General features: G+C 41.6%; 1 protein-coding gene across 4 annotated transcripts in view; it reads right to left on the bottom strand.

The window, feature by feature from the left end:
* exoc2 (exocyst complex component 2) overlaps positions 1 to 16673 on the bottom strand; it is a 262605-nt gene that overhangs the window by 125595 nt on the left and 120337 nt on the right. For all 4 annotated transcript variants that reach the window (XM_080202796.1, XM_080202788.1, XM_080202812.1 and 1 more), the window contains exons 10-11: positions 12544 to 12646; positions 2880 to 2998 (exon numbers count right to left, since the gene is read on the bottom strand). In XM_080202796.1, coding sequence (XP_080058922.1) covers positions 2880 to 2998; positions 12544 to 12646 — 222 coding nt within the window. The remainder of the gene's footprint in view (positions 1 to 2879; positions 2999 to 12543; positions 12647 to 16673) is intronic.

Here is a 16673-nt window from a genome sequence, read left to right as displayed (position 1 = left end):
ACTTGCAAAACCTCACTAACTGTCCTGTCTGGAGACAATATACATCTGTTTAAGCCTATGCTTAACACTCTCCCCACTCACGTTTTATAAATTAAGTTTGTGTCTTTATATGCTCTGTTTGTGAACAGAACTCCCACTCACCTGATGTGATGGCCTCACTGGTGGACTGGAGATTATTGAGGTCCCCAGGAGGTCAGGGACAGAATGTGTGTGTGTGTGTGTGTGTGTGTGTGTGTGTGTGTATTTGTATAGAATAGGGGGCAACGCTGTACGTTCTGCAACCAATCATCTAGTCTGGTCTGGGGTTGGGTGGGGTGGGGTGGGGAAGGGGATGGATTGTTCTCATGGTTAGGATGAACTCAAAAATAAATTAGTCATTACTAGCGTATACTAATTGTTGTTGAAGGTTTTGGAATAACCCAATTGTCGTGTGTTGTGCTGTAAGAGTTTTAGATCATATTGCCACCCAAATAGCATTCCCCTGCTCTTATTAGAATAGGATAGAAGTAGTATTAATCAATATGTTAGGATTTAAGTTGTAGAACTATCCCACCCTACAGCCAACTGCAGCAGCATCTTGTGTGAGTGGGAGCCTCTATGATGTAGAACAGTTCCTGGGTAGCACATCTGCTCAGAAGCACTGATCATGGCTTGGTGATCGTGGTTTCTCTCTATTTCCCCATTCAGTCTGCCAAGTGCTCCACAAAAATGTAAAAAAAATTAAACAACAGCCTTCTGTCAGCATGTGCTTCAATTACATCTCACCAGCAAGTGGTTAGTATGGCTGCACACATATTGCTACACAGAAGAACCCTGTTAACTCAAATGTTTATCTATTAGAAGCAAAAAGTCACTCCATCCTGCTGCAACGAAGCTGAAAGCCGACCGCATGAGTTATTTAACATTTTTTAAAAACTCTTCTTATCTGCTGTAAATTAATTTAAGTAATTTTTTGCTAAATATTCACCATCCACAGTAAGACATATCTTTCTTACACGATTATCTGTGTCTAAACTCAGTTCTCCATTTAGCAAGCAATACTAACAGGATAAAACAGCTCCTGGGCTTGGAAAGCAAGAATATCGTAGATAGCAGTGCATACATCGAATATTAGATAATCCAATTTTGTTGGCACCAATGGATCTATACTCAGCATACAGATCAACTTCCCATTTTTCAACTAATAAATGCATGTTTAGGGCTACACTCCCATTAGGAGCTGACCTCAAATTTTCAGCTCAGAAACACATGTTTAGGGTTTTGCTATCAAGGAAATCAGGTTATCAATTCATGTTTGGTCTTGTCACACTGATCCATGTTTTCAGTCAAAATTAAATTGCAGAAGATTTCAGGGCAGATTTTTGGCAAACAATTACTTACATCCAGCACAACACAAAACTCTTGGAGCTGTGCTCCTTTGGCTCATTGATGTAAATTCCTTAGGTGATAATGTGAACATTACATTATTTCTTCAATACCTCAATAAAACTTGGCATCTGTTAGGCAATCAAGTTAGCTCATTTCTAAATGATACAATGCATCTTCTTAAATGTGCAATTAACTATGACTTGTTGGGGAACTACCTGGAAGTACTTAATAAAAAGAGAAGAATTATTGCCTTGAGCTGCAAACTGTTTGGTGTATTCCACACTTCTCTTATTCCCAGAAATTAGACATAGCAGACCATCTTAAGACTCAAGGCTGCTTTCTTAGCAGCTTCTATAAATATACTCAACCTAAAACAAAATAGAGGCTTAGGTCTATCACATTCTTCATAATATAGGAACATGCAAAACAAGTCATCCCTTGAGCCAAATTTCTCTGAGTACCAAGTGCAAGAATCTCCGACTGCACTTCCTCTAGTACGGTCATTCCTCACAGCAGGCTACGCTTGGGAGGCTGGATGGGTGGGGTGGGGGAGAAACGGGGGCGTACAGAGGCGGACGGTGGAGCTGTTTGTCTCAGGACTCTTCCACCTCTGGCCACATCACCTTGCATCTTTTCTCAGAGAACATGTAGCCATGTGAAAATCCTTATCTGTTTCCTGGCCAGTTGCAGCCATGGAGTTTGCTGGTTGTGCCTTCTCCATCTAGTAATCTTTTTTGGACCAGAATTTGTTTGGGTAATAGGCCATTCAGAACATGGAGCCTGCTCCACCATTCCATTCGATCACTATAGCACGGTGTTAGTGTTGCTGCCTTACAATGCCAGGGACTTGGGTTCGATTCCAGCCTTGGGTGACTTGTATGTGGAGATACACATTTCCCCTGTGTCGACGTGGGTTTCCTCCAGGTGCTCCTGTTTCCTCCCAGAGTCCAAAGATGTGCAGGTTAGGAGGATTGGCCATGCCAAATTGACCCTTAGTGTGTAGGTTAGGGGGATTAGTGGGGTAAATACATGGGGTTACAGGATTAGGGCCTGGGTGGTATGGTCTGTCAGAGAGTCGGTGCAGACTTGATAGGCCAAATGGCCTCTTTCTGCATTGCAGAGATTCTATGATTCAATGGCTGATCATCTACCACAATACCACTTTCCTACTCTATCTCCATAACCCTTGGCATCATTAGTCTTTTGAACATGTTCAACTCCCTGGGATGCAGAGTTTCAAAAAATCACCAAGCTTTGAGTGAATTCCTCTTTATCTCGGTCTTAAATGACTTGACCCTTATTCTGAGACTATCTTACCTGGTTTTAGATTCACCAGCAAGGAGCAAACCCAGTCTCCTCAATCTCTCCTCATAAAACAATCCCAAGGATAAATCTGGTGAACCTCCGATGCACTCCCTCTGACATATAGTGTATGTAGGAGTAATATTCTTGAGAATGAAAACAGTTTAGGTTCTTGAAACTAAATCTCTATAATTTAAAAATAAACTTACTTTTCTGTCCTTTGACATAGTTCTCCCTGCAGTTCTGCATTAGTTGCAGGATCCATTTGTGTTGGGCCATGATACACTGCCAGGCAGGGTCACCTGATGCATGTAGATCGGATAGATATCTGTAGTCAATGTCAAAATAATGATTAAAACCAATGGTAAACTGCAAAGCAAAGAATACAGTTTTCAAGCTGTTTATTCATTTATCTTACTGCTAATGTTGTCTTAACCTCACTCATTACTGGATACAGTTCCAAGGAACCTGCTGCAGATAAGCATCTCCCCCAAGTGACCATTCGTCTTGTCACATCAGTAATACTGCAAAGTTTTCCTACCCACAATGCTGTTAATGGCTTAGGCTGCTCTTGCTCTAATCTGAGATCAGCAAGAATTCACAATAGTGGTTATGAGAAAACTATCAGGCGTGAGCACCCTGGTCTATTTTCCCCTTCATAAACTGAGGGGCAATGCAGCAAATTCTGGTGTTCCGAGTTCTATGATAGCTGATGTCAGCTAGTACTGCTCAGACTGGCTGGATCAGCTAGTTATTACGAGGAGAACCCCCGGGGAAAGCTGTGTTGACATTTTAATCACTGGGTCAAAATTCTGGAATTCCATTCCTAACAGAACTGTGGACGTACCAACACTTCTTGGGCTGCAGCGGTTCAAGAAGGCAGCTAACCACCACCTTCCTAACTAGGGATGGACAAAAAAGTGCTGACCTAGTCAGCGTTGCCCACATCCCATCAACGTATTTTTTAAATCCGGTTCTCTTCCCACCATCACTATTATTCACTTGTAAGTCATTTATTTTAATTCTCCATAACATTGTCTGGCTTGACCAAGACGTCATATGAAACTGCTTTAGACTCTCACGCATGGGTGGCTAGTGGAAATGTGTTTACTTTGCTCCCAGCTACTGTTTTCAGGCAGAACAAGGTTGCTCACATTTTGGTGTCCAATCTGATTTTTAGTGAGTTTCCAATCCCAAAAGCAATTCAACAACAACTTTCAAAAGGAATTGAATATGTGACTTTATACCAACCACTTCCTAACCCTTGAAGAATTATAAAGTCAATCCAGCATTTGGAAGTACAAGGATCTCAGTGTTCTATTAGAGTTTCCTGCTGCAACCTTGTGGGTACATGTATGTATATTTTTCTCTCTCCCTCTTACTGATACAGTGTTGTGGCCATTACATTGCTGAATGAGTAAATTCAGAAGCCTGGACTAATAAACCAGCTTGCCACTTTGAGAATTTTAATTAGTTTAGATAACAGGCAAAATAGTCTAGGACGGTTTCTTCACGCCTGAAAGAGCGGTGGAAGAAGATTCAAATCTTTAAACTTTCAGAAAGGGAAGTACATACGTACATGAAAAGGATTACAGGGCGACATAGCAACAGTAGGGCTGTGTGACTAAATGGATAACTTAAAGAGGCACAACCATTACAAATGAGGCAAATGAGCTCCTTCAGGGCTTTTTACAAGCTCTGTACTAGTCAATAAATCTGGATTTGAGCCAATGAACAACCACAAGAAAAACAAATAAGTAACAGAAAATGCTGAAGTAAACAGCATGTCAGTCAGTGCCACGATATATTTCAGGAAAAATGTATTTCTCCTTAATCATTACAGTTATAACATTGGCATCTACCCAACAATGTGGAAAATTGCCCAGTTATGTCCTGTCCACAACAAGCAGGACCAATCCAATTTAGCCAATTACTGATCCCATGAGTCTACTCTCAATCAGCAGTCAAGTGATGGGTGTCTTTCACAGTACTATCATGTAGCACACTATTTCGACCACCTAGAAGAACAAGGATACAGCCATATAGGAAGACTTGCAATATCCCCTCAAAGTCATACACTATCCTAACTTGAAAACATATTGCCATTCCTTCATTGTTGCTGTGTCAAAATCCAGGAACTCCTTACAGCACTGTGCGTCAATCTACACCACATGGGTCAGCAGAGGATCAAGAAGGTAGTACATCACCTTCTCAAGACCAATTAGGAATGGACAATTAATGCAGCCCTTGACAGTGCACTCATATTCTACAAATGAATAACAAGATTTAAAACTGAAACCTAAGCAAGTATTTTAGAAGAATAAAAAGAAGAGTAAAAGAGTGGAAGAAACAGAAAGTTCAAACTCGAACAGGAAGTTATTGGGTTGAACCACGTGCCTGCAGTTTTAAGTGTTTCCATTTTTATTAGGGAAAAACTCTCCATTGGTTGGAGTAACACATAGCACAAAGGAAGACAGTTGTGGTTGATGAAGGTCAATTATCTAGTCTCAAGACATCACTGCAGGAGTCAGTCAGGGTAATGTCCAAAACTCAACCAGCTGCTTCATCAATGACCTTCCCTCCATCATAACGGCAAAAGCGGGAATGTTCGCAGATGATTATACAATATTCAGCACCACTTGCGACCTCTCAGATACTGAAGCAGTCCATGTCTAAGATGTGGACAAAATCTAGGTTTGGGCTGGCAAGCAACAACTAAGATTTGTACCACAAAAGTGCCTGGCAATGACCATCTCCAACAAGAAAGAAGCCCACCATCTACCTTTGACATTCAATGGCATTATCATCACTGAATGCTCCACGATCAATATCTCGGGGGTTATCACTGACCAGAAACTGAAACAGCTATATCAATACTGCTTCTACAAGAACAGGTCAGAGACTGGGAATTCTGCAATGAATAACGCACCTTCTGACTCCCCAGAGCCTGCCCACCACCTACAAAGCACAAGTTAAGAGTGTGACAGAATACTCTCCACTTGCCTGGATGATTACAGCTTTATCAATATTTAAGAAGCACGACACCATCCAGGACAAAGCAGCTCGCCTGACTGGCATCCCATAAGTCATCTCCAACTCCATTCACTTCACACTGATGCACAATAACAGCAGTGTGTACCTTCTACAAGATGCACTGCAGCAAATCAACAAGAATCCTTCAAAAGCACCTTCCAAAACCAAGGCCTCGACCCCTTAGAAAGACAAGTGCAGCAGATCAAAACCCTGAAACTCACTCTCAAACATCATTGTGGGTGTACCTACACAACATGGAGGCAGCAGTTCAAGAAGGCAGCTCATCACCACTTTCCAAGGGTAATTAGCAAAGGGCAACATAAATACTGGCCTCACCAGTGATGCCCAACGATTCCTGTGCAAGAATGAAATTTAACTTAATTCCTGCTTCTGATAGCTGTTGAGCTACTCTGCTTTCAGACTTGATTTCAGTCTTGCCATTATTGAATTGCAAAGATTCTGATTCGGCCCTGACTTGGATGCTCGGAAGATAATCAGACAGTTATAGTCATGGATTCAGAAGTGACAGTAAAGAGGTAATAGATATGAAACTTCCTAGTTTTAGAAAAAAAGAGATAAAAAGAAGTGAATGCCAAGCTATTCTTTCTGATCCTTGAAATAATAAACATGTAACAAAGAAGATCAAGTTCTCCATCACCGACTGTTCCACTTTCTTCTAGTTTGCCTCACTCCAAAATATCTTCTTGTCTCCCCATTTCTATTTTTATCTCTCTTCTGAATTAACTCCTGAAAATGAAAAGGTAAGAAGGGGAAATTGGAAAGCAAGTGATCTACAAGAACATGTGCGTGTCTGCTTGCAACCAATTCAGAAACAGATTGGAGTCTGGGTCACCTGCCTGCTCCGTTAGCCACAGCCACTACATGGCCGAGGAATTTCATACCCTTTTAAAAAAAATAAATGAACATTTGAAAGTAAAATATTTACTTTGCAAATTCTCCTCAAAGACACAGACAATGCTCCTTTTCTATCTCGAAAACCACCTAAATGCATTCGCGTGCAGCTTTATACAAGAATAATACCTCTAGAAATGTTAAATGAATTAACTCTTGAAAATGCTTCTTAATGTGCAGTTTGTTTCTTAAAAGATTGTACGTTCAATTGGCATTGCTCCAAACTTCCATTCTGTGAATGCCACTTCTGACCAGCTAAAAGTTTAGGGCAAGCTAATGAGATACACTTTTAAAGCATTAAGTGCAAGTCATCCAAGTGGCTTCTGTGATGAAAAGTAACTGATTGATCTAAAGCACTGATTGATCTAAATAATGCAAAGCCAATTTTAAATTCTCATATTTATGCTAATAGTACCTTGTTCCACCCATCCAAAGTTCTCTCCCCCCACAAACACATCAAGAATGTTGGATTGCCTATTTAACCTGTAAATCTGGCTAAAACCATATACCATAAACTCTACTCCCTTGCTATGTCCTTATATTTCCTGCAATTGTGGATGGGGTGCCAATCAAGCAGACTATTTTGTCCTGGATGGTGTCATTTTTCTTGAATGTTTTTGGAGCTGCACTCATCCAGGCAAGATGACAGTATTCTAGACTTGTGCCTTGTAGATCGTGGAAAGGCTTTGGGGAGTTAAGACGCAAGTTACTCATTGCAGGATTCTTAGCCTGACTTGCTCTTCTGGTCATTATTTATTTGGCTGGTCCGGTTAAGCTTCTGGTCAACGATAATGGCCAGAATATTGATGGTGGGGAATTCAGTGATGGTAATGCCATTGAATGTCACGGGGCAATGGTTAGATTCACTCTTTTTGGAGACAATCATAGCCTGGCACTTGTATGGCGCAAATGTTACTTCCACTTGTCAGCCCAAGCCTGGATATTGTTCAAGTCTTGTGGCATTTGGACGGGCTGCTTCAGGATCTGAGGAGTCGTGAATAGTGCAGAACATTGTGCAATCATCAGTGTACATCCCCGCTTTTGACCTTATGATGGAAGGAAGCTCATTGGTGAAGTAGCTGAAGATGGTTGGGCTTTAGACACTACTCTGCAAAACTCCTATAGTGTTTCATTTCACCTTTCATGCCATAGTCTTCTGCAAAACATTACTCTCTTATAAAAGCAAAGTACTTCAGATGTGGGAAATCTGAAATTAAAAAAATTGCAGGAAATGTTCAGCAGATCAGGATAGATCTGTGGAGAGAAACAAACTTAACATTTCAGGCCGATAATTCTTCATCAGAATTGGTCATGCCTGAAACATTAACTTTTTACTCTCTTCAATCCTGGTCATTCCACTAAGTACGGCCACCATCTTCATTCTCTCAAGGCCAAAAGGCACAGATGCAAATGTATTTGACATACAGCTAGCTTAGTCATTTATTACCAGATCTGGATGGATTATTTCACTTGCATTTTGAGACGTTTGATGGTTGTGAAAATGCTGGTTAAATGCAAGTCTTTCTTTAGTAACAGACATCAAGTAACCACGGCTGTTCCAGGGTCTGCTTGAAAAACCAAGATAACCCCTTGTCTTTTCTTTGCCATCAATCATCCTTTTAAATTCTTCCCCTCCAACAAGGAAACTCTGCTGATGGACTTGGTCCCGAAAACTGAGACGATCTGCTCAGTTGCTTCTGTTAATTCCTTCACTTCCTTTTGCCATTAATTAATTTTCTCCCTCATATCCACAATCACTCAGACCAAGCCCCAAAAATATTTCACTCTCCAGTTTCTCCACCATCTTGTCAAATGTTATTTCCAAGCTTGCCGCATCCACAAGACCTCCCCATCCTAGCTTAGTGCCATTCCCACCAAATTGACATTCACTGCTTTCTTTTACATTAGCTGACATTGTAAATAGTTTTTAAAGTTTAAAGTTAATTTATTAGTGTCACAAGCAGGCTTACATCAACGCTGCAATGAAGTTACTGTGAAAATCCCCTAGTCGCTGCACTCTGGCATCTGTTCAGGTACACTGAGGGAGAATTTAGCATGGCCAATGCATCTAACCAGCACATCTTTCAGACTGTGGGATGAAACCCGCCCAGACATGGGGAGAACTGTGCAGACTCCACAAGATAGTGACCCAAGCCAGGAATCAAACCTGGGTCCTTGGGGTTGTGATGTGATAGGATTAAGGAGAACCCTAAGGCGTTTTACAGGTATGTCAAGAACAGAAGGTTGGTTAGGGCAAGATTAGGGCCAGTTACAGACAGTAGAGGGAAGTTGTGTGTGGAACCGGAGGAGATTGGAGAGGCGTTGAACCAATATTTCTCTTTGGTGTTCACACAAGGGGACATGAATGTAGCTGAGGAGGACACTGGGGTGCAGGGGTGTAAAATAGATAGTATTGCAGTTGATACGGGGGATGTGCTGGATATTTTAGAGGGTTTGAAAATAGATAAGTCCCCTGGTCCGGATGGGATTTACCCTAGGATTCTCTGGGAGGCAAGAGAGGTGATTGCGGAGCCTCTGGCTCTGATCTTCAGGTCGTCGTTGGTCTCTGGTATAGTACCGGAAGATTGGAGGACAGCAAATGTTGTCCCATTGTTTAAGAAGGGGAGCAGAGACTTCCCTGGGAATTATAGACCGGTGAGTCTTACTTCTGTGGTGGGTAAGGTTTTGGAAAGGATTATTAGAGACAGGATTTATAGTTATTTGGAGAGTAATGAATTGGTTAGAGACAGTCAGCATGGTTTTGTAGCGGGTAGGTCGTGCCTTACTAACCTTATTGAGTTCTTTGAGAAAGTGACCTAAGAGGTGGATAGGGGTAAGGCAGTTGACGTGGTGTATATGGATTTTAGTAAGGCGTTTGATAAGGTTCACCATGGTAGGCTTCTGCAGAAAATGCAGATGTATGGGATTGGGGGTGATCTAGGTAATTGGATCAGGAATTGGCTAACAGATAGGAGACAGAGGGTGGTGGTTGATGGTAAATATTCGTCATGGAGTTCGGTTACGAGTGGTGTGCCTCAGGGATCTGTTTTGGGGCCACTGCTGTTTGTAATTTTTATTAATGATCTGGATGAGGGTATAGTTGGGTGGATTAGTAAGTTTGCTGATGACACCAAAGTCGGAGGTGTGGTAGATTGTGAGGAAGGGTGTCATAGTTTGCAGGGTGACTTAGAAAGGTTGCAGAGCTGGGCCGCGAGGTGGCGGATGGAGTTTAATGTGGAGAAGTGTGAGGTAATTCACTTTGGTAGGAATAACAGATGTGTTGAGTATAGGGCTAACGGGAGGACTTTGAATAGTGTGGAGGAGCAGAGGGATCTAGGTGTATGTGTACATAGATCCCTGAAAGTTGGGAATCAAGTAGATAAGGTTGTTAAGAAGGCATACGGTGTCTTGGCGTTTATTGGTAGGGGGATTGAATTTAGGAGTCGCAGCGTCATGATGCAACTGTACACAACTCTGGTGCGGCCGCACTTGGAGTATTGTGTGCAGTTCTGGTCCCCACATTACAGGAAGGATGTAGAGGCTTTGGAGATGGTGCAGAGGAGGTTTACCAGGATGTTGCCTGGTATGGAGGGGAGATCCTACGAGGAGAGACTGAGAGATTTGGGGTTGTTTTCGCTGGAAAGAAGGCGGCTAAGAGGGGACCTTATTGAAACATATAAGATGATTAGAGGTTTAGACAGGGTGGATAGTGATAGCCTTTTTCCTAGGATGGAGAAAGCTAGCACGAGGGGGCACGGCTTTAAATTAAGGGGGGGTAGTTATAGGACTGATGTCAGGGGTAGGTTCTTTACCCAGAGGGTGGTGAGGGACTGGAATGCCCTGCCAGCTGCAGTTGTAAATGCGCCTAGTTTGGGGGCGTTTAAGAGATCTGTGGATAGGTTTATGGACGAAATGGGATTGGTTTAGATTAGTGGGTTAGTGTTGTTTTTTTTTAAAAGCTGGTCGGCGCAACATCGTGGGCCGAAGGGCCTGTTCTGCGCTGTAATGTTCTATGTTCTATGATGCAGCAATGCTAACCACTGTGTCATCTTACAGTTTCCTCTCCACTACTGTTCAAAACTGGAATCGTTACCCGCTCCTTGAAACAGCCCACTCTTTACCTCTTATCTGCAAACTATGGCCCATCTCCAAGCACTTTTCTCTGCAAAGTCCTTCAATGTGTTGTCACCTCCAAAATCAACACCCAAATTTGCCACATAGCCTGCAATCAGATTTCAATCCCTGTATCACACTGACCAGCCAGGAGTCATTCCCATGACTGTGGTCCCTCCTCAAACGTTCTGCAGTCTTTATCACAATCAACAAAATGCCTTCATCAAAATCCAGAAGTGAACATCTAAGCAGAAATTTCTATTCATAGTAATAAGATTCTGTTTTCTTGGAGTATTGGTTTGATTGCTTTCATCTTAATCTTGCAATATTGGCCCTAAGATTCAATTTCTGTGCACGGTTCTGCATTCTGAAGCATTTGAGGAAGTAGATTGTCTGAATCAATAGATTTTATTTATGCAAGTGAAGTATATTTTAAGATGCATTCTTGTGACATAATAGGCAAAATTTTGCTCGTCTGGTTGATTTTTTTGAGAGAGTAAAGCTGCTGGGGGGGGTGAGAATGACGACAAAAGGAAACAGGAATTATTTCAAGGAGGCAGTTCGTACTAGTCATTTTACATTCTTATATATGTGAACATATGGCCTCATCAATGTGAGCGGTATTAAAAGAGAGCCTCTAATACTGCTGAGGAGGTAAAAATAATTATTGAACTAAGCATACCAGAGTTTATGTCAACGTTAGCATACATGGGATGTATTTATTTTAATGTTCAAAGAAGGGATTGAGGCTTCATTTTTCAGTAGATATCAGCAGAATGTTGACATAAACGCACTCAACGTATGTGGGCAAGATTGCTGTTGTTCTAGCATTGCTACTCATAGACTTACTGACCATTTTGAATATTAAGCTGAAATTAATCATAATATTAGTACGAATGTTCTTTTAAGGACTGTCTGATACCAGAACTGGATTTGTGAACCTATAAAGCCATGCATACATTTTTATTTTGCGTAAGTGATAATGCTGTCCAATACCAGGCAAAGAACAATACCCTCCATCCACGTTTTAAATGGATTTTTAACATTTAATCTATCTAGCAAATTTCTTTTCTTCCCCCCTCACCCATAATAAAATCTCAAGTTTCACAACAACAGTTGCAGACACCAGGGCCTCTCAGCTCCAGAGTACAACACAGCCGTGGTCAAAACATAGAAAAAAAGATTTAAATTCTAAAGGTGAGATGAAAGTGACTCTCCTTGACATCAAAGCAGCTTTTGACCAAGTTGGCATCAAAAAGCCCTAGCAAAACAATGGAAATAAGAAAAAATTATCCACTGGAGGCACTCATAACTAGCACAAAGGAAGATGGTCATGGCTGTTGGAGCCACACTCCAAAGATGTGTGGGTTAGGTTGATTGCCTATGTTAAATTGCCCATTAGTGTCAAGGGGACTGGCAGGGTAAATACATGGGGTTATGGGGATGGGGCCTGAGTGGGGTTACTGTCTACACAGGCTTGATGGCTCAGTGGCCTCCTTTTGCACTGTAGGGATTTTATGATTCTACCTTATTTTATGGAGGAAGTAAAGTATCTCTCGTTAGCAGTCACTTGCTATAATACCTCCATACATTGCTCAGTATTAACTTTTGGTTGATAACGCTCCTGTGAAGTATCTGGGACATATTATTGTGTTAGGAGTGCTATATTAATACAAGTTATTATTGCACTGAGATGCAAGTTTTAGTATCCATCACCTAAAGAGTGAACAGATTTTCGGAAGCAAAATTAGAGAAGGACAATGGCATTGACCTATTACAGTGGACCACTGTTTGTTCATGAAGCATTTCACTGACCTTATGTATCTTTTCTGGTCATGCAAAGTTGATGGCATCTCGAGTAATTTGTTCATCAGCAGTTTCCTCAGTGCATCAATACGTGTTTCTACTTCAGCATAAACTGGTGCAGGGAAGAAAAGGGTAAATTTTTTAAAAGGTTACTATCAATAAGCCAAGCTATAAACTAACAAAGCAGAACTGAAATCAATTTTGTGTAAGAGCATTACTGGAGTGCCCCAGGAGTCAGTGCTGGGGCCTCAGCTATTTACCATTTATATAGATGATCTGGAGGAGGGAACCGAGTGTATGGTGTCGGAATTTGCTGATGACACCAAGATTGGTGGAACGGCAAATTGCGCGGAGGGTGTGGAGAGTCTGCAGAAGGATCTAGATAGGCTGGGCGAATGGGCCAGGAACTGGCAAATGGAATTTAATGTTGGCAAGTGCGAGGTGGTCCACTTTGGTAGGAATAATGGTAGGAAGGACTATTACTTACGGGGCAAAAAACTGCAGCATGCAACGGTGCAGAGGGACCTCGGGGTCCTTGTGCATGAGTCGCAAAAACCCAGCCTGCAGGTGGTCAGGAAGGCTAATGGGATGCCGGTCTTCATAGCGAGGGGGATTGAATATAAAAGTAGGGAGGTCTTGCTGCAGCTGTATAGGGCACTGGTGAGGCCGCAGCTGGAGTACTGTGCGCAGTTTTGGTCGCCGCACTTACGCAAGGATATTTTGGTCTTGGAGGGAGTGCAGAGGAGGTTTACTAGGCTGATGCCAGAGTTGAGGGGGTTGAGCTATGAGGAGAGGCTGAATAAACTAGGCTTGTACTCGTTAGAGTTTAGAAGAATGAGGGGAGATCTCATTGAGACATATAAGATGATGAATGGGATGGATAGGATAGAGGTGGAGAGACTCTTCACGCTCAGAAAGGACAGTAGGACTAGGGTGCACAGCCTCAAGATAAAGGGGGAGGGCGGTTTAGAACGGAGTTGAGGAGGAACTTCTTCACTCAAAGGGCGGTGAATCTCTGGAATTCTCTGCCCGTTGAAGTGGTGGAGGCTGCCTCGCTAAATATTTTTAAGACGCGGGTTGATGGGTTTTTGATAAGCGAGGGGATTAAGGGTTATGGGGAGAGGGCGGGAATGTGGAACTGAGCCACGACAGATCAGCCATGACCTTATTGAATGGCGGGGCAGGCTCGAAGGGCTAGATGGCCTACTCCTGCTCCTATTTCTTATGTTCTTATTACCCCAAAGATTGCAAATGTTCAAGAAGATGGCTCATTGTCAATTTAGAGATGGTTAAAGATGAATAATAAATACAGCCTTTCCAGTGTTGTCCACATCCCAAGAACAAAAAATACATTGTCTAGTCTCTGTATTAACATTTTGATTAACATGCAAAATACAATTTTATATACATGAAATTATTATACAAATATCTTAATCCACTCTTGTAAAAATACTTCATATTACTTTACATTATAAAAAAGCCTAATTTGTCCTAAGCTATCATTAATCTTTTTAAATAGAGTAAAACGTCAGTTAAAACAAAACATCAGTGCTTAGCATTGCTGCCTCACAGCACCAGGGACCAGGGTTAGATTCCAGCCTTGGGTGACAGTCATGTGAAGTTTGCACGTTCTCACTATGTGTGGGTTTCCTCCAGATGCTCTGGTTTCCTCCTACACTCCAAAGATGTGCAGGTTAGATGGGTTGGCCATGCTAAATTGCCCCTTTGTATCCCAAGATGTGTAAATTCGAGGGATTAGTGAGGTAAATGCATGAGGTTAGGGGATAGTGTGGGCCTGAGTAAGATGCTCTGTCGGAGAGTCGTTGCAGACTCGATAGGCCGAATGGTGGCTCCCTGCATTGTAAAGGTTCTATGAAAATCTATCTGTCGACTCCTCTTCCACACATCCACGAACGTCCTAGTGCTCACAGCTAAGGAAATGTATCATGTCCACCAACCTTACGCTCAATGTCCAAATATAATTTACATTTCAAATTCAAACAGTTCTGAATTTCTACAAATGTTTGACAGACTTGTCTTATTTTCAAAGTATAGAATTGCATTAGTCAGAGTCTTAGCAACTGACTGGATGAACTGATTAAAAACATCCAAATCAAATTAGAAACATCCAAGTCAAATATTCAGGAACTTATACCAATAAATTAATATTTTCATGGCAAACTGGTATGGACAAGTAGTGCAATGGTTATTAATGAAACAACGACCACCTGTGAAAAATCAAAAAGCCCATCCACAATGTGTCAGGCCTCCTCTAATGAGGTGCTGTAATCTTTCACAAGAAATTGAGAAAAATGACTTTTGTTATTTATCATAGACGAGGTCACAGGCTAGGAATACTGTGGCGAGTAACTCCCTCCAGACTCCCCAAAGCCTGGCCACCATGTGCAAGGCACAAGTTAAGAGTGTGATAGAATACTTCCCACTTGCCTGGATGGGTGCGGCTCCAACACTCAAAAAACTTGACACCATCCAAGACAAAGCAGGCTGCTTGAGCGGCACCACATCCACAAACATCCACTCCCTCCACTACTAGCACTGCAGCAATTCACCTAAGATCCTTAGACAGCACTTTGCAACCACGCCCACTTCCACCTCAGACAAAGACAGCAGATAGATGGACACCACCAGTAAGTTCCTCTCCTAGCCACTCACTATCCTGATTGGAATTCCCTCCCTAACAACATTGTTAGGGACTGCAGCGATTCAAGAAGGCAGATCACTATCATCTTCTTAAGGGCAACTAGGGATGGGCCGTAAATGCTGGCCAGCCAGCAACACCCATGTCCCACGAATGAATAAAAATATATGATTTTCCTTTTGTTTCATTCCACACTTCCTCTCAATTGCTCAAGCAATGCTGCGAAATTGCATAAAATAGCTGAGGACACAAACATACAGCTTGCCTCTGTAAGCCATGATGCACAAAACAGACCATGATGTGCTAATTGAGCCATATTATTTTCAGGTGAGAATTGCTTATTCCTGTTTCCTGCCAATATTAAATTTATAAATATTGAACCAACCGGTAATGAAAGTTTTGAGGATCTATTTGTTTCATAAATCATTAGCAATTAGCTTGATCAGTAGCAGTGAACCAATCTTAAAATCAAGAGGATATAGAGGTTTCCTATTGTAATGGCCTGTGTTTTTTTGGGGAGAAAACCTATATTTTATGTTAGGGTGATAGTCCTTTCAGAAACTAGAGGAGTCCTGGTAAAGCCTCCAGTAACTGATCATATAACCAGGTTGTTTGGGATATAACAATAGAACAGCAAAGAATCAACCAGAAATTAATTATCTGAGTGAATAAATAATGGATGTGGTGCGGTCTCAAGTCAGGTTTTAAGGTGTGTTGGATAAGAGTTTAAAACTCTTGTTAATTGAAGGATCTTAATGGCAAATTGAACTTCTAGGATGGCTAAATTGAGAAATGAGAATTTATTTACATGCAAGTCCCCATGGTTAAAGAATAATAGCACCAGAAGAGTTCTGACCTGACGTAGCTATGCCTAAGATGCTAGCAATACATGTGTTTATCAGGGGGTCTACAACTGAATGGTTGAAAAAGATTTGAATGGGCAGCCTTGCCAAGAACCAGTAGAAAGTCCACAAAATCTCAACCCTTATTTGAATCTATGAAACAGTCCTCAGAATAAATGGTTCAACTTCCAATTTTTGGTGAACATTGAACTGGAGTTACTGGATGGGGGAGGGGGTAGTTATTATTCATATTCTATGATTTTAGTAAATTCCTGGATTTTCAGATTCCCAAATGGAAAAAAAGCTAAACATATCAGAGGTCTCTACCAAGATGATAACAAAGGAGCAATTATTTGGAGACTCCTGCAAACACCGTTTTCTCAATCCCTCTGAGCATCTTAAAATTTCTCGAAGGAAACTTATAAATTTATTTCCTGCAGTTCAGAAATGTCAGCTCGGGATCAGGAAGAAAAACCAATTCACTTTTCAATGATTATAAACTATATCATCATTATTTACGGGGGAGGCGATGGCCTAATGGTATTATCACTAGACTATTAATCCAGAAACTCAGCTAATGTTCTGGGGACATGGGTCTGAATCCTGCCACGGCAGCTAGTGGAGTCTGAATTCAATAA

The sequence above is a fragment of the Carcharhinus amblyrhynchos genome, chromosome 2 (genome assembly GCF_965287045.1).
Source record: "Carcharhinus amblyrhynchos chromosome 2, sCarAmb.v2.hapA, whole genome shotgun sequence".
Lineage (NCBI taxonomy): Eukaryota > Metazoa > Chordata > Chondrichthyes > Carcharhiniformes > Carcharhinidae > Carcharhinus > Carcharhinus amblyrhynchos.
Note: the sequence above shows the minus strand (reverse complement) of the source record. Positions and strands in the feature narration are given on the sequence as shown.